The sequence below is a fragment of the Pseudorca crassidens genome, chromosome 4 (genome assembly GCF_039906515.1).
Source record: "Pseudorca crassidens isolate mPseCra1 chromosome 4, mPseCra1.hap1, whole genome shotgun sequence".
Taxonomy (NCBI): Eukaryota; Metazoa; Chordata; class Mammalia; order Artiodactyla; family Delphinidae; genus Pseudorca; species Pseudorca crassidens.
The window spans coordinates 30,772,875-30,793,947 of record NC_090299.1 but is presented as its reverse complement, the minus strand read 5'-3'; the positions used below and the strand labels follow the sequence as shown (position 1 = coordinate 30,793,947).

The following is a 21,073-nucleotide window of genomic DNA, read 5'->3' as shown; positions in this document are numbered from 1 at the left end:
TCCTGGTAGATACTGTGACTCAAACCTTGCATTCTTCTCTGACACATTTTATTAGAACTACAGGGCTCCAAAGTGGAAGTAATACCAAAGACCAGTATAGAGTTACAGCATTAACATTCAACGTTGTACTGGTGACATAGAAAGCTTTTTCTATTTCTATTTTGTTTGACTTTTCTGCCTAAAAGTGTAAAATGAAAGATGAAGTTGTAAATCTCTACATTAATTTTGTGAACAAATCCAAAATGTCTAACACATCTCCAAATATTCCCTTCTTCCTGTTACTCCTCAAAATTCATTTCCTTTTACAATATTATTGAATAATTGTGAATGACTATTAAACAAAAAGTTGTAAGGCTCAAAAGTAATTTTGTACTGAGCAAAAAAGGCAACAGAAAAGGCTTTATAAAGAATGGCTTTATAATGTTATACTCTAGAATTTCCTAACACTGATGATTCTTTAGAAACTTTACTTTGTCAAAGTAGAAGTAATTTATGTTTATCTATGCCAAAAAATAAAAGTGGTGTGTGTAAGGGGTGAAGTTCTTAATTTAAACATAGCAGTTATCTGCTTGGCAGAGAAAAAAATAACATAATAGAAAAGGTAGAATATTCCTTACTATTAAGTCAGAAAGAGAAAAACAAATATTGTATATTAATGAATAAATCTAGCAAAATGGTACAGATGAACCGGTTTGCAAGGCAGAAATAGAGACACCGATGCAGAGAACAAACGTATGGATAACAAGAGGGGAGAGGGGGGTGGGATGAATTGGAAGATTGGGACAAGCATATATACACTAATATGTATAAAATAGATAAATAATGAGAACCTGCTGTATAGCACAGGGAACTTTGCTTCACTTAGCTGTACAGTAGAAACTAACACAGCATTGTAAAACAACTCTATCCCAATTAAAAAAAAAAAATTGAGAAAAAAAAAAAAACCCAAGGACTCATTGTATAGCACAGGGAACTATATTCAATACTCTGTAATGGCCTATATGGGAAAATAATCTGAAAAAGAGTGGAGATATGTATATGTATAACTGAATCACTTTGCTGTACACTTGAAACCAACACAACATTGTAAATCAACTATACTTCAATATAAAATAAAAATTAAATTAAAAAAATTCCTTACTCTTGTTTTCATTATCAAAATTATTGTCATATAGATAGTAAATTCTTTAAACAACAAGGCATAATATTAAAGAAATGTTAAAAAATTAATAAAAATGGTTAAATTGTAGCTAGGGGCTTTTTCCCATATGATGTATCATATGCCATGTTAATCATCAGCCATGCTAATGAAGACAGAATAGTTTCCGATTTTCAAAACATCTGATAAAACTATACTAACGATTTACAATCTTTCAAATGTTTAACTTCTCAAAGAACAGTTCAGTAGGATAAAAAAATTTAAAAAATTAAAAGTAAGCAGGAATCAAGGCTGGAAAATTACAAGGTGCTGCTATAACTTATACTAAATTCAAGGAACATGTTAAGAGTCCCTTCCATATGAAAAAGTTTATAATCTAAAAGAAAATTCTGGTGCTGGCATTCTAGAAACTTCTGACTTCCTCAACCATTAAGAAATATAAAGAAATAAGGTAGCTAAGAAATAGCAACTGAGTTCTGAATTAGTTCTCAAACTTTTCTCTAATATTGAAGTCAAGGCAAGTATTTGTTCCTCAAAGATGATCATGAAAAAGCTCAGTCATAGACTCTACTGTGAGGTCAGAGCCAAACTGATGTCATAGGCAAAGGACCATCACTGAGATCTTTCCATCTAACTTTGCAAATGAACATTGAGAATGGTGTTCGTTGCAGGCTAGGACATGCACAAAGAAAAATTAAGCTTGAAATTATTAAAAATTAATTTATATTAACTTTACACAATTCTTCAGACAATTCTGAATTGCCATACTGAACACAAGAATACTCTTTAAAAAGACAGTTAAGGAAGATGTATCAATTTTTTCCAAAAAAAGCTAACAAACTGCTTTGAACATTTATCTTACTTTTCTTAATTGGAATCAGAGTATAAACAAGAGTAGGTTGGTTCACATTTGTATGTGTTTAGATCTTGTATACATGAATAATAATCTATGCTTATGGAGAACTCTGTTTCATTAAGACAGTATAGGCAGTGCAATTGTAAGTAAATACCCACACACACATATGTGTATCTATCTATCTCTATAGATAGAATAATTCCTGTTAATGAGAATGATACATGTACTAACACCTACATACAGAATGATATGCACTATAATATTTTAAACCATCGATGGTGCAAAAAGCAAGTGTTTGATATGAGAAACAAGTTGTACACCCTGAAAAAGGCAAAATAACACAGCATATGTAACTTAGAACTAGGTGTGTTTTAGAAGAGTCTCTGGTGTGTTCTGTGTTTGGGCACAGCCTTCTCAGTCACATCCTTCATTCCGTACTTCCTACTTCACCAGTGGAAGAATCTCTCTTCAGCAATTCCGGAAATCTCACATGGTGATGGCCTCCTCTAAGACATGATGGGATCAAGAGTTGGGTGCGATATTTCAAAGTCGGGTCACAATTTTAATAATCTAGATAACTAGATTAACTCAGCTTCTAAAAATAAGCTGATGAAAGGCCCAAGGAATAAAGCTATTTTTAAAAACAATCGAATTATTCTTAATTAAAAATCTGGTGGTGTCTCCTATAGCTTTTTTCCTCACCTGCCAATAAACTTGGAATGTGCAGGCTGACATGTCCTTTTGAAGACATGGTGAATGAGGCAGGAATTACCACCTGTTGTCCCCTTGTACTTCCTAGGGTTATAGTTAGTTCCTTCTGTCTCACATCACATCACACAGGCTTCAAGCCAGAAAAGCAGTGACACTCTGCCATGCCAATTTCTCTTGTTTACTCACCACCATTTCCCTATCTTCATTCTTAATTCTAATGAATTCCTTTAGGCCTGGAGCTAACTGTAGTTCCTGTCCTGGAAAGAGAGTCAGATGTTCCTAGTTCTTTGGTATTCTAATGCTACATTGGAGGATTTGGATGCCACCTTACCTGTCACTTAGGCTTCTTTATGAACAGATTCATGCTAAACTTACAAGGTAATAAAGTATGATAAGAAGGCCCAGAAGTTTCTTTGGTATGTGGAATATAAAAACAAATAGTGTTGCATTGTTGTCATTATTATTATTATTTGTGTGTAAAATATTCAAAAGTTCACTTGTGCTAATAAAAATAATAGTGGTCAGTAAAGTTTCCTCTGAATAACAACACTTTTCAAATAAAATTTAACTGACTTCCAAGCAATGAAAATCAAAGCTTCCTGACTCCCTCCAAAGTCGCTTTAGAATTGTATGTGAAGTAGGACCTTGCAACTGACATCTTTTTCCTACAAAGCCAGTCCTGTTTGCCACTTGTGATTTACAGGCTGTGTCTGCTACAAGGAGCTGCTGGACACATTAGTGCATGTATGCTTATGAAAGGATGCTGCTGTCTGGCACTAAATGACTTTCCAGAGACCCATCTCATTCAGACCTACAGGAACTGTTCTCCCTGAACATGATCTGTCAACGCATAAGCCATTATTCCACCCATTCTGAAGGGATGAATCAAAAATACAGTCTTGCATTCTAGTTCCTTCTGCGAATCCTGATGCACCATTAAAAATCTGCTGTTTCATACTTTCTTGATTTCTACTTAGTTAATCCACCTCTAACATTCTGTTGCAATTATAATTCTGCATTTGGGAGTACTAGAAAAGGAATAGTGGTAATTGTGTTGGATTTTGCTGGTATAAATTGCTTATAAATTGCTGTATTTCCTATTTGCAATATGCTTTTTATTTATAGATATTACCAATTATAGTATGTTGAGGTTTTTTTGTCCATTTCAAACACAGATTTTAATATATTTACCTAGAGGCTTACTTTCTCTTTCTTATATAATATTGAAAGTCACCAACCACTAATCTGTCTTTCCCTCCACATTTTATTATATGCTTCAGTTGCAGGCATTAATGCAAATCATAACTCCATAGTATATGGATTAATAAACCTAATACTCTTTTGTTTGAATTCCTGTGAAAACTATCTTGCTTAAATATAAGACAAAGAGAATAAAATCATCTGTATAGTTTTGAGTTTCAGAAAAGATCATTTTTTTATCAAGGAATTCCTTGAATTATTTAGAAAACATTTCACAGAAAGCAGCACTTGCAAAATTCAAACAAAAGAAATATAAATGTAATAATATTAAATATACATACATATATTTTTCATCTAAAATCTTTCATTCCACTAATTTTCAAGAAAAATATGAAATGGTGCACATTAGCCTGAAAAGACTGTAAGGTATATGTCCATATACATAAACCATGAAAAAAAAGTAAGATAAGTAAAAAGAAGAATATTGCATTTGATATGAGCAATGAGTACAAGTGTGGACAAATGAAATCTTTACTTCATGAAATATAATGAGTAGCTATTTTAATATGAAGGTCACTGCGCTAAAAGTGACTAAATGGAAATCCAACAGCTATTTAAACTGGCTGGCATCATTCTCCAGAATTCCTTGTCAGAGGAGATACTTAGGAATGGATTTTGGTTTTACTGTAATACATCTATGGTCATTAATAGGATTTTCAGTTAAGGGCTCAAACCTCAGGCTTTCGACTAGTGTGCGCGCATGTGTGTGTGTGTGTGTGTGTGTGTGTAATTATAAGGGTTTTGTGAAATACTTGCTTTAACTTCCAAAATTCTGTATAAAAACTTATCCCACTGGATTACTATATATATAGATTTCTTTGTATAATACTTTACATTAGACAAAAATTTTAAGATTTAAAGTGATATAAAATAGGTAAAGTCACTTCCTCAACTTTTCATAATATCTATTTTTTTTCCTTAATGGGCTCAGCTATACAATCAATAACTGAGACATAATTTGCAACACTGAATTCCAAGGGAAATATTGTCTATATCAACAGTTGTTTGCAAAAATAATTTATCCCTTAAATTAACCCACATTAGGACAAATTTACAAATGCTCCTGGGCTCTCAGCGCTTTGAAGTACGACAGAACACTTAAAAGAGAACTCTGATTATAAAATATAACAAGAATGTTTGCAAATTTTAACGAGCTTGCTGTTTCCATGCCAACTTCTCCCAAATCTGGAAATCATTAAAATAATTTTCTCACAATTTATTTCTTTCCATTGTGTTATATCCATTCCTTTTTCACAGGCAATACATTCAGTACCAAATGAGTAGTATATTCATTAGGGCTAAAGAGAAAGGCAAGGGTTAAGTAAATAAGAACATCAAATTAATATCCAGGCCTAAACGCTTTAGCAGAGCCAGAGAATCTGTTTAATCATTCAAGTCAACAAAGGTTAAGATAATAAAATAAACTTCTAAATGCTTTCCTTTTCTGGAACTTAATCTGTCTTGCTGAAGATGTTTTTAAGATGCTATCAGTTTTGCATAGTCCCAGCTGTTATGAAAATTTACTTCAATACACTGGGAAGAGAAAAGAATTTTATGAAAATAGTTAAGCAGAGCTCCTGGGTGGCTTATTGAAACTGTGAGAGCTCAGGATCATTTAAAACCAGCTGATGGCTGATGATATTGAGACCAATAACCACTAAATCTTTTAGTTATCAGGCCTCTGTGCTATTTGGCAAGGTGATGGTAGCCAACTGATTAGAAAATTAATTTATAGTCAAAAGATAACTTCATGATGCTTGTTCATTTTATTGCCTAAGTTGGACTAACAAATTTACCACAATTTCATAACAACATAATACCTTAATTTAAAAAGACAGTATTAAACATTAAAATAGCTTTGCTTATGTTTAAGGCTATGTTTTTAAGTCACTAAGATAGAGAAAAGAAATGAGTCATTAACATCAAAGCCCAGGGCTGTGGTTCATGATGAGGGCAGAGGCCCTAATGAACTGGGCAACAAGCCCTCTTTAATAATGAAGGAGAGAGGGGTAGTAGTAGGGTGTGCAGACGACAATGGGAAAATCCTGGAGAGTCCTGAGTCTTTTACACTTGACATTCAGGTTCGGCTACTGATCAAGAAATATAACTCAATCTCTTTTGCAAAGAGAAGCTCAGAATAAAACCAGAATCAACAAAATAGCTTGTAGAACATGTAAGCACTGCATTATGAATTGAGGAACACAGACTTCATTCATTTGGTTATCCTGAAGAAAAAAGGCACTAAGAGCAAATACACAGGGATCTTGCTATTATACAATTTTCAAAATGGTGCCCTTGAGCTGAGAAGTGAAATTGTATCACAGCAAGCTTACTGGGTATCCTGACGTGCCTTGGACAAGGGTCAGCATTGCCCTGCCTCCCTATGCTCCATGAGGAGAGATTCTAGGCTGTTGCTAAGTGGCATTCGTCCATTCCTTTGGTTTTTGGAAGGTTGTGAGTGCATGAATTGTAAAGACTGTGACTGTCATGCTTGCAAAGGAAAAAGATGCACCTGTTTTCATTTGTGCTCCCCAACATTTTCAAGCTGATTCACAAAGGCATGGACTCTTAAAGCTGAAAAGAGTCCTAGCAACCATTTGAAGGCAGCTTGGCATTGTGGAAAGAGGGCAGAAATTGACATTTGTGTTTGAGTCCCAGCACTGTCTTTTGGTAGATGTGTGTGAAAGAACTAGATCAAGTCACTTAATCTGTGTGAGCTCAATCCTCATCAGAAAAAAAAAAAAAAAGGTCATATTAAAATTTGTGCTATTAAATCACTTTTGAGTTATTTTTGAGGATACATGGAAAATGTAGTTTGTGAGTACTGAGGCTTAAATCCTGGCTCTGCCACTGGCTGGCTCTGTTTGCTTAGATGAAATATTTAAACTTTCTGAATCTTGGTTTCCTCATCTATTAAATGGAAATAATAAAAGTAACTATTTTATAGAGTTGTTGAAATAATACATATCTTCACAGAGTGGTTGGCATATTTTAAGAACTCAATAAAAATTATTTATCATTATTATTGATGTTATAAATTGAGCCATGGATATTTTGGTAAACTCTATTGTTTCACATTGAGGTTGATGGCTATACCAACTACTTTATTGATAGGGAAGCAGCGTGACCCAGTGGGAGGAGCACAAACCAGAGGCTGAGAGAGCTGGGTTTGAATCCCATTCCTACCACTTAACAAATCATGTGAACTGGGCAATTTACTTTACCCCAGATTCTTCATGTGAAACTTGAGGAGAATAATCAACTATGATCTGTTGAGGGCTTATTATAGATTTTTCATACATTATTTTATTTAATCCTTCTCATAACCATGGAGACAGTGGCAGTTAGAATTGATCCTTATCCAGCCTGACTCCAGCCCATGTGGATATAATCATCTCACTCTATTGTGTTCACTTTTCCTATACTTTTTTCCCTGATAATCTACTTTGCTGAACTGTAGTAAGGCTTAGAGAGGATATGTGTATCTTGCCTAGAAAGGTGTCCTGCAAGCTGTACGACTCTAAGTAATGAGCAACTGTAATTATTTCATGAGGTATCATTTCTCAGTCCAACTTTCGTTCAGTCTAGGAATCCCCCTACAACTCCCTTACGGCGGGTCTTCAATCTCTGCTTGAATACAGAGTAAAGGCTTAGCCTCAAAACTCTGTAATACAAACCTATGACGATGAAATGAAGAAAACTGAGCATGGGCATGGTAGCTGACAGCACAGAAAAAGCACCCTCCTAACCATATAGCCGAAAGGCCTAACTGCTGAGGTGCAATGTTTGACTGTAAAAATGAATTGAAGGTTAAGAGCAAATCTGTAATGACGTCTTCCCAGGAATCAAGGAGGGAAGTGCAATTCTAATGTCAGGATGCATCCATCTGTGGAAATCTAACCCTCAGTGTCTTGTAGAAGAAAACCAAATGATATCGATGGTTATTGTATTATACCTAAAATTGTAGGCTTGAAATTAGTTCAATGTATCCTGACATAAAGCTCATGCCAAAAAAGTTAGCCGTTTCTTCTGCATTAAATCATATACCATCAACAGCATTCAAAGGTAGTCAACTTTCCTACTATTTACTTTTAACTTCTTGAAATCTGACTTTCCCTCTCACTACTGAACAAAATGCATCCTCTTACAATCCCAAGATTCCAGAACACCAAATCCAAAAGTTTTTTTTATAGATCTCATCCCTGTGGCTTTCTTTTAATTAAGAATGTTTTGTGGGCCACCCTCACTTTTTTTTTTTTAAGTAGTTCTAGGGGACTTCCCTGGTGGCGCAGTGGTTGGGAATCTGCCTGCCAGTGCAGGGGACACGGGTTCAAGCCCTGGCCCGGGAGGATCCCACATGCCGCGGAGCAACTAAGCCCGGGCTCCACAACTACTGAGCCTGCGTGCCACAACTACTGAAGCCCACGCACCTAGAGCCCGTGCTCCGCAACAAGAGAAGCCACCAAAATCAGAAGCCCGCGCACCGCAAGGAAGAGTAGCCCCCGCTCATCGCAACTAGAGAAAGCCCGCACGCAGCAATGAAGACCCAATGCAGCCAAAAATAAATGAATAAATAAATAAAGTAGTTCTGCCTACTGTTCAAACATTGCATGTCCTGGTTTTTGAGTGCTCACTCTCTTCTTCCAATGCTCCTTTTCAGCCCACTCCCTCAGGGTGGATATTTCCTTTTTTTTTCCAAAGATTTTTTTAAAAAAACTAATTTATTTGATTTATTTATTTTTGGCTGCACTGAGTCTTCGTTGCTGCTCAAAGGCTTTCGCTAGTTGCAGCAAGCGGGGGCTACTCTTCCTTGTGGAGCGTGTGCTTCTCATTGGGGTGGATTCTCTTGGTGTGGAGCACGGGTTCTTGGCGTGTGGGCTTCAGTAGTTGTGCCTCGAGGGCTCAGTAGTTGTGGCTCGTGGGCTCTAGAGCGCAGGCTCAGTAGCTGTGGCACACGGGCTTAGTTGCTCTGTGGCATGTGGTATCTTCCCGGACCAGGGCTTGAACCCGTATCCCCTGCATCGGCAGTCGGATTCTCAACCACTGTACCACCAGGGAAGCCCCAGTGTGGATATTTCTAAAGTGCCTCTATGTTCACTCTTTCACCCTCCACTTTGCTCCCTGGGGTCTCAATTCTTGCTCTGGGGGTGTTCGGCTACGTAGCTGTTACCTCCAGCTGCAACACCACCTCAGAATTCTAGTCTCTTATTTCCAACTGCTTGCTACATTATTCCAATGGAATAATTCATCAAGATCGCAAATTCAGCATAACTACGATTCAACTTATCATTTATCCTACTGACTCTTTTCTGGCCAACGTTATCAAGGAGTCAAGCCAGAAACCTCACCTCTAGCTTTACCTTCTCTTTCAACTTCAGCCCTTACATCCAATTAGCTATAAGACTTGTATTAAATTTTCACCTCAGTACCTTTTTGTTTTGTTTTGTTTTGTTTTTGTTTTTTTTGTGGTATGCGGGCCTCTCACTGTTGTGGCCTCTCCCGTTGTGGAGCACAGGCCCCGGACGCGCAGGCTCAGCGGCCATGGCTCATGGGCCTAACCGCTCCGTGGCATGTGGGATCTTCCCAGACCAGGGCACAAACCCGTGTCCCCTGCATCGGCAGGCGGACTCTCAACCACTGCGCCACCAGGGAAGCCCCCTCAGTACCTTTTAATTTGACTACCTGACTGCTTCTCTTCTTCTTTTGTTAAAAGTTTAACATGATCACAACTTTAGCCATGGTCACAGATTTTGGATGTAAACCCAATGTAGATCAAATTCATCTCTCACCTTCTGCTTCAAGACTTCACTTTTATCCATTTCTCCTCTACTAGTATCAACCCTGGTTTTCCCTCTTTGTCTGCCCAGGTTTTTGCTTGGTGCTTGTGGCAAACCCTATTGATGACATGATGCAACTTTCCTTTTGAATCCCATTGCAAACATACAGCTTTCTCCAATATTCTGGTGACCCCTTTGGAATTTTGGCTTTGGCTCACCAACTTAGCCCCTCTCCACTATTGAGCTTCTCATTCTGATACTGAACTTTCTGCTCAGTGTGGCCCTGTACCTCCAATGATACCTGATGTTCCAGACTGAGCCAGACCATCCCCTCTGCTCATCTCTCCACTGAGGACTGGACATTATTCTCATAGTCCAGACTTTTATGACCTTGTCTAGATGATTGACATAGTTTCCTGGTCTACTTGGTCTCCATGCTTTCAGTCTCTTCCAATTTCTTTCCATACTGGACACTATTACCTTACACATTTTCATAAAGAACATCTGGTGGACTTCCTTGGTAGTCCAGTGGTTAAGACTCTGCACTCCCAATGCAGGGGACACAGGTTCCATCCATGGTCAGGGAACTAAGATCCCACATGCCACACAGGCGCAGGCAAAAAGAACCAAAAAAAAAAAAAAAAAAATCCAACAGAATCCCAGGCTCCTCCCTTCTCTGGGATTCAGGAAAAGAAAAACAAAAAATTGGTAATTACACTAAATAGTCTAGTGGTAATATACAGCAAATGATATACCCAAAACTCTTCAGTGGTTCCTTATTGCCCACCACACTAGACATTTAAAATGCTCCATGATGTAATTTCAATAAAAAAATTTCAGCCTTATATGATACAATCTTTCCATATTTAACCTATTCCCTTGGCAAATGGAATATTATTTTTCCTCAAATGAATCCTGTCATTTCCTGCTTGTATAATATTGTATGAACTATTTCTTCTTCCTGGAATATTTAATGTCTTGCTCTTCATCTAAGCTTTTAAAGATTACCCATGTATCAAGTCCTAGCTCAAGTGTCACCTTTTCTGCAGTTATTTTTTAAAATGGAAGAATGTTCAATTATCTAGCATCTCTTAGTACGGCTATTTAAGGCATATAACATAAAACCACATCGTTTTCTTATTCAGGCACCCATGAGATTATCAGCTGCTTGAGGGCAGTAATGATGAGATAATATATTATTCTAACATTGAACAAATATTCATTAAGTCCTTACTGTTCTGGTGACGGGAGGTATGAACAAGACAGATAGAAGTCCTTGCTCTCATGGAGTTTTTGTTTTAAGGAGAGGCATGTTTTACAGATAAGAAGCAACTAAGTAAATAAACAAAATAGGATAATCTCAGATTTAGATTGGGTAGTTAGGGAAGTTCTCCCCAAAGAGGTATTTGAGAGAAAAATCTCAATGATAAGAAGAACCCAATCACAAGACCAGAAAAGAGCAAATAGAAAGTCATCAAGTCGGGAGTGTGCTGTGTTTAAAGAACACGTGGATGACAGAGTGGCTGGAGCACAGTGGGTGGAGGGGAAGACTAGTTCGAGATGAGGTTATAGAGGTAAGCAAGGGCCAGATCTTGGAGGCCAAGCAAAGTGATCTGGATTTCATCTTAACGTTTAAAACAGGGAGAAACATAATCTAATTTACAGCATAAAACGGTCTCTGGTTGCTGTTTAGGCAATGGATTGTACACGGTAGGAGTGGAAGCAACATTAATTGGAAGACTACTGCAGTGATCAAGAACATGAGATGAGAATAGGTTGAATTTGCTGATAGTAGAGGAGAGAGGCAAGTGGACCCATTTATAGTCTCTATAGTATTAAGTAGGGTACCTTGAACATGGTAGACGCTCAATATATGTTGATAAATATATGCCCAAGTGTTTCAAGATAGTTTCACCTTCTTAATTTGCATTTTATCTTCAAATTTTTCCTGCTTTGATTCACATAATATGGCTTAATATATTCCTGTCTGGCACTTGGTGAGCCAAAAACAAAACAAAAACGAAACGAAAAGAAAAGGACCTCATGTTCAAGAAAACAGCATAGATCCCAGTGGAAAGTCAGTTAACAAAGAACTAAAGTGATGTAAGTTCATATTGTTAAGTTAATTATGGAAAGAAATAAATTACTTGGAAAAAATGGTAAAACGTGGATTTCAAAAATCTATGATAGGATGAAAATGGAAATGGTATTCAAATACAAAGACCTACGTTTGAAAAAAGAGAGCCTCTGTCAGCATCAGCTGGAACAGTGTGCCCAAAGAGGATGTGGGTAAAATTAATTTTCATTAAAATTGAAGACTTTTCCAGTTCTAACTAACTTTTGATTTTTCTGGAAATGTAAAATCTTCATTTTGCCATCTTGATATGTGAATTTCCTAATAGGTAGCTGACACTACTTATATTAAAATTCTAAGATCACTGAATGTGACCTGCCTTGTTTCTAAATTAGGAATCTGAGTAAAGACAGGCAATTCGGTAAGTTCTCATGCTCACATTCATGTATACTTCCTAGGACATTTAAATTTTTATCCATAGAGATTCATCCTACATTATGAATTCAATCCAAATTCCTTCAATACAAAGCAAAATCCAAATGAAAATGGGATCAATTTTTACCACTTTCCAGCTAAAATGCTAAGTGGCCCCTGAATCATGTGAAACTTGGCCCCAGTCAGTGTGAAAACTGGCTGCAATCTGTATGAAAGGCAGTCTGGGTTGTCAAAGTAGTTCATGAACTTTGGCCACACTTGCAAGGAACCTGGTCCAAGTCTTAGTTTGTAATGCAACATGAAACAAGGTGAATTTCACATGGTTTCGGGTTTCCTCCTGAAAATTTGGCCTAGCTTTATAAATCAATCATCACTTTTTGAAACGATGAAAGCCAACACACCTTCTTGAAACTGAGGGCTGTGTGCACACTGATGACAGCTAAGCTGTGAACCACCCTTTCACTTCCTTTGCCAAAAGAAGATTTCTCAGAATAGAAACAGTTTCCCTCTTACCTGGAAAGGGCAAGTTGAGTGATTTTGATATTGCATGTAGAAAGAAAGAATACACAATACATGGAGACATGCCATGTGAAATAATCACCACATACGGAGCAAGTGGCTACATTCTAATCGTTTAGGGTTATGAGAATTTTATTCCATTCACATCCATGACAGATATCATGATGTTTAATCTCCTTGACCATTAAGATAAACTTTGAACTGGTCATCAGGTAGAATAACTGCCATGGTGACTATGTTGAGACGTAGTCATTATCTCTATATGAAGAAATGGCAGAAGAATAGGAAGGAAAGTAAATCACGGCATAATTTTCATCTAGTTTAATAAACAGGAGGGACAAGACTACAAACCTTTCAAGTTTGCACTGACCACATCTTTTGCAATAAAACCTCTACTGCGGTGAAAATGAATTCAATAATTAACGTCACAGACTGCATTTTACAAAAAACCTACACAGTGTCTGTTTTCAACCTGAAAGTTTGAAATGTGCTTTTCCACTGTAAGAAATGACTCTCTTCAACCAAGTACTCGCTTTTGTGCATAGTGACACGAGAAAATCGAGAGGTATGTCTGCACGGAGCCACTACATCATTGGAACAGCATGTCTGAACATTTGGGTAATAAGGCACAGATGTGAAGCAGAGGACTTGGCACTACCAAGGTAACAACAAAGCATTCACCATTGTCTTATAATGGTTAAAGGAGCCACATTTGAGAAGAATAAAAGAATGCCCCTCCTCCCTGGAATGTTAACTTATATTACACCTTTTATCTGCTTAAAAATCTATAAAGAATAAGAAATTCAAATAAGTATTATTCAGACTTATGATGAACAAAAATAGAAAATGCATTAATATTTTCATCTCTAATACAACATATTTATGCAATATTACATAAAGTTTAACTGCAGAAAAGGCCAAATTCAATAGGAATCCACATGGCCTCTATATTACAAAACAACGTATACAAATCTGAAGGACCCAATAGTCAATGGAAGGGTGGTGGTTGCTGACTTTCAGTAGTGATTCTGGCCCTTAATCAGTAGGAATCATTATTGTAGAGTGTCCTATTTACAGGTATCAAGTTAAGATAATGCAACAAGATACAAACATTAGTTACAATTAAGGCTATTTCAGTTATAAGTGGTATGGTATTTTTGTCAGCCGTTACTAAACCACATGACACAAGGCAGTTATGAAGCCAGGGCTACTTTAATTCAATGAGTTTGGAGCTGAAAACTATTAATAATTTTCTGCCCAGGATTGGAAGAGTATAACTTACCCGAGGTCCCTGATCACCCTGTTCTCCCTGTAGAGTAGGAAAATGAGAAGATAGTTTTAGAACAAAGTCTGTAGATGCTCATTAAAAAGATCTAAATGTAACATAGTATAAGTCACGCCTGTATGGATTTCCACTAAGTTAATTTGTTCCTGCTACACATTTTCTTACCTTATCACCTTTTGGACCAGGAGGGCCCTGAAATAAAGAGAAAAAAACCATACTTTAAATAAATTTCAAAATATATTGTAGCTTAAATAGATAGGCTAGGGTTAGTCACAAGATTCATGCAAAGGGCACAGAGTTGTACCTGTCAGTGAGGTTTCTCAAGGAATTTTAGGTTCTAAACTATACTTGTAATATGGTTAGAATGTGAAAATGGTATTATATACATAAACAGGAAAGTATACATATCATAAGTATATAATATGCTGAGTAAATTTTCATAAACTAAACACACCTACTGAAAGTAGAACCCAGCTAAAGGAACCCAGCAGCCCCTGTTGTGATGTTCCTTGTTACTGCTTGCCACCAACAGTAATCACTATTCTGACCTCTGGCAGAATAGATTAGTTTACCTGCTTTTTATATAAATGTACTTATATAAATAGAATCATCCATTATGTGTTTAGCCTCTTTTCTTAGTGTGTGTGAAATTCATGCAAAATTTTGTGTGTAGTTGTAGATTGTTTGTTTTTTACTGATTTATAATATTCCACTGTGTGAATAAACAATTATTTATTTATTTATCCTACTGTTAATGTCCATTTGCTTCCAGGAGTTTTTGGGTCTTGGTTATTACAAATAGTGCTGCAATAAACATCCTAGTATATGTCTTTCGGTGAAAAATTGAATACATTTCTGTTGGGTGTATATCTAGGAGTGGAATTGTTACATTCTAGACAATACATACATTTGGATTATTAGTTAGTAGATATTGCCAAATAGTTTTTCAATGTGGTTAACAATTATACTTCCATCAGCAATGTATGAGAATTTTCAGTTCCTCTGTATCATCACCAATACTTGGTATTTTCCATCTTTTTCATTTTAGACATTCCGGTGGGAGGTGTGGTAGTTTCACACAGTGTTTTAATTTGTACTTCTCCAGTAATTAAGTTGAACTCCTTTTAATAAATGTATTGGCCATTTTGCATCCTAGCCCATAAAGTGTCTGTTCACATCATTTTCTATTGAGTTCTCCTATTATTTGCTAGAGTTCTTTACATATTATACATTGTATTGACAGATAGACAGATAGATAGACAGATAGGAGTTCTTTACACACTCTGAATTTGAGTCTTTTGTCAGAAAAGAATATATTTATTGCAAACATATTCTCCCACGCTGCATATTGTGTTTACATTCTCTTAAAGATGTTTTTGATGAATAGAAGTTCTTAAACTCAATTTAACATTTTTTCTCTTTATGATTATCTCTTTTATTGTTCCACTTAAGAAATCTTTGCCTCCTTCAAGGTCATAAAGAGGTTCTTCTATGTTTGTTCTAAAAGCTAAAAGCTTTATTATTTTATCTTTCATATCTAGATCTGAATTCATGGAGAACTGATTTTGTGAATGACGTGAGGTTAAAGTCAAGATGCTTTTTTTCCCCGTGTGGATATCAAATTAACCCAATACCATTTATTGAAAATGCCTCTTTTCCCCATCACAGTACAGTGTTACCTTTGTCATAAATCAGATGACCATATATATGTGGGTCTTTTAGGAAATTTCTATTTTGTTGGACAGTTGTCTGTTCTTAAGCCACACTGAGATTTTCTTTACTTTTGAACAAAAATACTAGCAGGAAACATGAATTCTAGAGGCATCAGTATTTTTTTTTCCTAGCTCTTAAAGATGAAGTCATGTCTCAGGGCTCAGCCCACCTGCAGAAGTGGAGCATTTCAGAGTTACCTTCAATCTCTCACCTTCCTTTTTAGCAGGGTTGGGAGACAAGGACAAGTCTAGACAGGAGTAAAGCCAAGGTCCTAACAAAGTACCCCTTCTGAGGTCCCAGTGGGGACTGCTATCTTAATTCAGGTGGGAATGTAAGAATGCTCCACCTACCAAGATACCTGCTGCTAAACACCAGTTGCAGAGGAGCTGTACCAAATTCCCATTCTCAGTTGCAGCAATTTTAACAGCTGTGAGGTTATCATGACATTAACAATAACAGGAACATCATGTCTTATATTTTGTATATTTTACCATCAACAAAGAACTTTGACCTGTTACTGCATTTAATCTTCTCCCAACCTAATGAGCAAAGTTTTATGATATTTCTTTTACAGATGTCAGAAATAAAACTCAAAGATTATCAAGGTTACGCCTCTTGTAAGTGAGTTAGCCAGGACTTTAAGCTAGTCTGTGTGACTTTAAATGCAGTGGATCGAGATGCTAAGTGTTAGGGCACAGCTCTAGAACTAGATTCTCAGGAAGACTGACAGCCATGTATCTGGTGCCTGCTTTCAACAGGTGCCCTCTTGAATGCCTCCCAATTGCCTTTTTCTTTTTTTTCTTTCTTTCTTTTCTTTTTTTTTCTTTTGGCCGAGACACAGCTTGCAGGATCTTATTTCCCCAACCAGGGATCAAACATGCCCCCTGCTGTGGAAGCACGGAGTTCTAACCACTGGACCGCCAGGGAATTTCCCCAATTGCCTTTTTCATAGTATCATGGACAGTGGCCTCAACATCTCAAGTTCAAAATGCAGGAAAGAGGAATTGTAGAGCATCTGGGAGAGGGAGAGGGGGCCAAGATAATGGAATCAACTAAACAAATCCTTTTCTTTCTTAACTCCCCAAATAATTTTGCCACTAAAAAGGGGAGCTATTTTAAGAACATTTTTCTTAATGTTTTCAGCGAATCAAGTAGTGAGTCATGAGTACAGTCTGTGTACCTCTGTAAAATTAAGTTTAAGAAATTTATTGGTCATTCTTGACACGCACAAAATGCTCACTAATGCTCTACAAGTAGGATTTTATTTTTGTTGGGGCAGAGTCAACCCAAAGAAAAGAATGAGAGGACACCTACCATCAAGTTAAGAAATGCAGTGGAGATTCTGGTCTTGATTTAATTAAGTAGCATGTTTAACTCTAATTAGATCTTTATATACATTTGGTGGATGCCTATAAAGAGTGTGGCAATGTTCTAAGCACTGGTAGAGGATATGGTGTGACATGCTGATTTAGAAAAGCTAAACAGGCTGTTCTAGAAAAGCTAAATAGCCTGTTGCCAAAGTCAAACACTTCTCCTATACTGGTGTTAAGAAAAATGACCCCTAGAAAATCCAGCTACTGTAAGGTCACTTACAATTACTGTGGACTTGTCCCCAGCCCCTCTCCCCTACGCCCATCAAAAGCTTCTCCTCTTTAAAGTTTAGTTTGCTTTTGCTTGTGAGATTTCAGAGGGCAAGGCTCTCATTGTACCAGTCCCCCAAAGGGACCTTGTTAGGTGATACGGCATGTTTGAGGTCAAAACTTTTGTGAAATTATTTTACAGTGGGGAACAGAGATGAGTCTTTTCCCCAAAGTCCAATTACTAATGCTAAAGCCACATGTGTCCTCTAGAGCTCTTTAGACAGCTTGCCATAAGCAAGGATGCTTAATTCATGAACACATGAAAATTTGCATTTACAATTGAGTAATGAATACTGCTGCTTCAAAAGGGGGTATTTTTGAGTAGACAGAATGGCGTCCTGGCACCTGCCAGCTCAATGCAGAACCGAAGCAGAGGTCAACCTCCATCCACAGCTGTGGCGGCTGCTTCGGACACTCCAGGCCCCACTTGTGCTCTCGGGTTTAATGGCAGGTGTTTTCTTCTGCTCTGAGTAAAATCCCACTCTTATTTCTAGGCTGGACCCTTTCACTGCAAACATGGGTTAAATATGTAGAAAAACGTGAGCTACCTTACTAAGCACAGATAGTATTTCAAAATTTTGGAGCCATGATTCTTTTTAAAGTCAAAACATTACAATCGAAAGAAAGGTTTCTTTGATTATTAACTTTTAAAATTAAAGCTGGGGCATGATTGAAGTTATTTTTCTTTTGTCTTTAGAGTAAAGCCAAACAAAACTCTCTGGTATTAACTACAGGATAGGCAGCAATACAAATTAATGAATTATTTGAATCAGAGAGTATTTTCCACTGGCATTTTGCTGCTTCCAACTACACCAAGTTAACGATCTAATATTCAGTGGACATATAAGTTGTCCAGGTATCAGTATCAGTGGCTGGTTGTTAACTATTTGAAGGTAAAAGCCTGTTGCTAAAACAAGGTTGAGGTCAATGGGAAGGAAATATGGTAAAATTACTGGTCACAATTAACTGAATAGTGAGTCACAGCCTCATATGAGGCTTCTTTTCGGACTCCTGTCCTTCTGGTCTGGTCTGGTATGTTGGAGTCAGATCTTTTATAATGTCCACTTTAATAAATAAATAAGAATACTTGAAATGACCTTTCTAATTAGTTTTACATAATTAGCTCTAATTACATAAATTTCAAAGGTGCTAACAACATCTTTATTATTAGTGTTGTTAGTAGTTGGAGAGTTTCTTTTAGAGAGTTGTTAAAGTGTTATTAATTTACTACCAAAGTATTTATAAATTTCAGTGGCAAACTTCAAATTAGCTCCTATTCAAATACAGAACTTAGTAGCAACCTATTTGTATCAAGACTTTAAGGTGGGCCTATAATAATTTTAGTCTCCTGAATTCTATTTCTATCCAAACAGCTAAGGTTTTAGCTCTTTTTCCATGCACTATTATCTATTTCAATTAAATGATAAAAACCAAATTAAAAGCACAGGAATAAGAGGAACAATAAATGAGATTCAGGAAAATACTGGATTTCAATCTACATAAAAGTAATTGAAATATAGCTGGAAAAGACAGATATAGTCATAGGGGTTGGATGGCCCAATAAAGGACTTTTACTCACTAGAACTGTAAATTTTGTCTACTTTGAACTGGCAACAGCTAAAAAGGGAATGATTTTTACAAGACGGCAATCATGAAAACAAAATTAAATTCCGCTAAAGGCAGAAAAATGGAAAGGGAGTAAACCCTGGAAAGTCCTGACAGCCAGATCTGCTGAAATATGAATGAAGTTACGGTTTCTATCCCGGAGAAGTGTAGGTCATTTGTATTTTTGAAATATAACAATTCTTGTTCTGATGAATCTCTGCATTCCTGTAGAATTATGAGGAAATGCAAGTTTCATATTCTAAGCATCTATGGCCAACTATCAGCCAGACAATGTGCTCTGAGTCTGGAGGATGGACGTGTAAATATAATTATAACTAGTGAAATAAATGCTGTGTTGTAGGAGTACAGAGAGGAATGAAGGTAGGAGAGCAGGAATTAAAAAGATAACATTGGAACTGGCTCTTGAAAGTTGGCCGGGATAAGGGGAACTGGGGAGGAGTGAGGCTGTTCAGGCAGAAGGGATGAGTGTGCAGACGTGTGAGAGGACATCCTGCCATCGGATGAGGAGTTCAGTGTGGTAAGAACATATGTGGTGTGGAGAGTGGAGATGGGGAATAGCAAGAAAGAGATTTGGGAAGACCGGCTAACAATACCCAGGTCCCTGGGCTGGATTCTGTCATCGATTTTACAAGGGGGTGCCGAGATCAAGTGTGCCTTATGGAACTCAGAGAGTATGGAATGCTATTCTTCTCAGGAAGTTGTTGCCTTGGTCCAAGGGAGAGATGGCAAAGATCTGAATTAAGATCACGACAATCAGGACACAGGAAGTTATAGATTTACGAGAAATTTCTGAGGCAGAACCAACAGCAAAGTTAACTGATTGGACATGGGGGCCATTGACAGATCATCAACATGGTTGAAGAAGTTCTGTTCACTTGAAGTTCACAATTTAGTGCATTTGAAGAAAAGTGCTGGCCTAAGCTGATTCAATCCTGATAAACACAGCAGCTCCAGAGCCAAGTGAACCATATAAAGTGTGAAATCTAGTTTTAGGGATGTTTTTCAAATCCAAGCAGAGTATTAGCAGATTTGGCTGACCTAATCAGAAATAGCTGAGAGAGAGAGAGAATTCTCTATCATCACTGTTAGGTAAAAGGAGCATGGGTGATAATATAATATGGCGGCCATACTGTGCTGCCACCATGCAGAAGCCATCCTTCTTCTAATGTTAATTTATGAACAAAGTACATTCCTTTCCTCTACTTTTTAAACTGTAAACTTAACATGGAATTACTATATTTTAAAAGCCATAATTTCCTTAATCTTTTAAGGATAAAGAAGACAGGGTCTGCTGCATGGCCATTCTCTAGAAGCACAGCACAACCTCAGTAGCCACTGCATGTCTGATGTCTGTGTGCTCAGGCACCCTTGCAAACATTACTTTATCAATATTCACAGTCTCCCAGGGAGGAAGGAAACACAAAGTATCCAATGTTCCCTTGAACAGTAGGATAGAAGCCTCAGTTCTACTGATGGCAAGATATGTCCCTGACTGTATCATTAACTTGGCCCATTGTGCCAATGAGATAGATACTCAAATCATATAGGCACGAAGAACCTGAATTTGGTACCTTGGTTCTTAGCATGTATCTGAAACTGCACAAAATCATACTGCAAATAGTATTAGCAATGGAAAAATCTACTACTTAGTGGAAAAATAGGGACCCTAGCTATTTACATGTGGATAAATCTACCTTGCTTCTGAATAAATTGCAGTTAGCATAGGTTCACCTCTGACTAAAATGTGAACACGTGTTCTTCCAAGTGTATGCCTCAACCTTGAACTCATATATATCATTTTCCGCTTTACTGGCATAATATATTTTTAGGGACATTTCTTTCTCAAATCACCAATTTTTTTGTTTGTTTGTTTCACAGACTTCCAACTTTGCAAATAACTTCAGCTAGTAATGTGTAAATTTAAAGCTTTTTATGGAAAACGTAACGTGAAAATGTACGAGTTCCTATACATAAGTATAGATCAGTGTGTGTGTGTGTGTGTGTGTGTGTGTGTGTGT

At 37.0% G+C, this 21,073-nt stretch overlaps 1 protein-coding gene across 1 annotated transcript in view; it reads right to left on the bottom strand.

Moving 5' to 3' along the window:
* Window positions 1–21,073, bottom strand: part of COL25A1 (collagen type XXV alpha 1 chain) — a 461,350-nt gene that overhangs the window by 139,500 nt on the left and 300,777 nt on the right. Inside the window, exons 6-7 of the mRNA XM_067735362.1 lie at window positions 14,242–14,268; window positions 14,074–14,100 (exon numbers count right to left, since the gene is read on the bottom strand). Coding sequence (XP_067591463.1) covers window positions 14,074–14,100; window positions 14,242–14,268 — 54 coding nt within the window. The remainder of the gene's footprint in view (window positions 1–14,073; window positions 14,101–14,241; window positions 14,269–21,073) is intronic.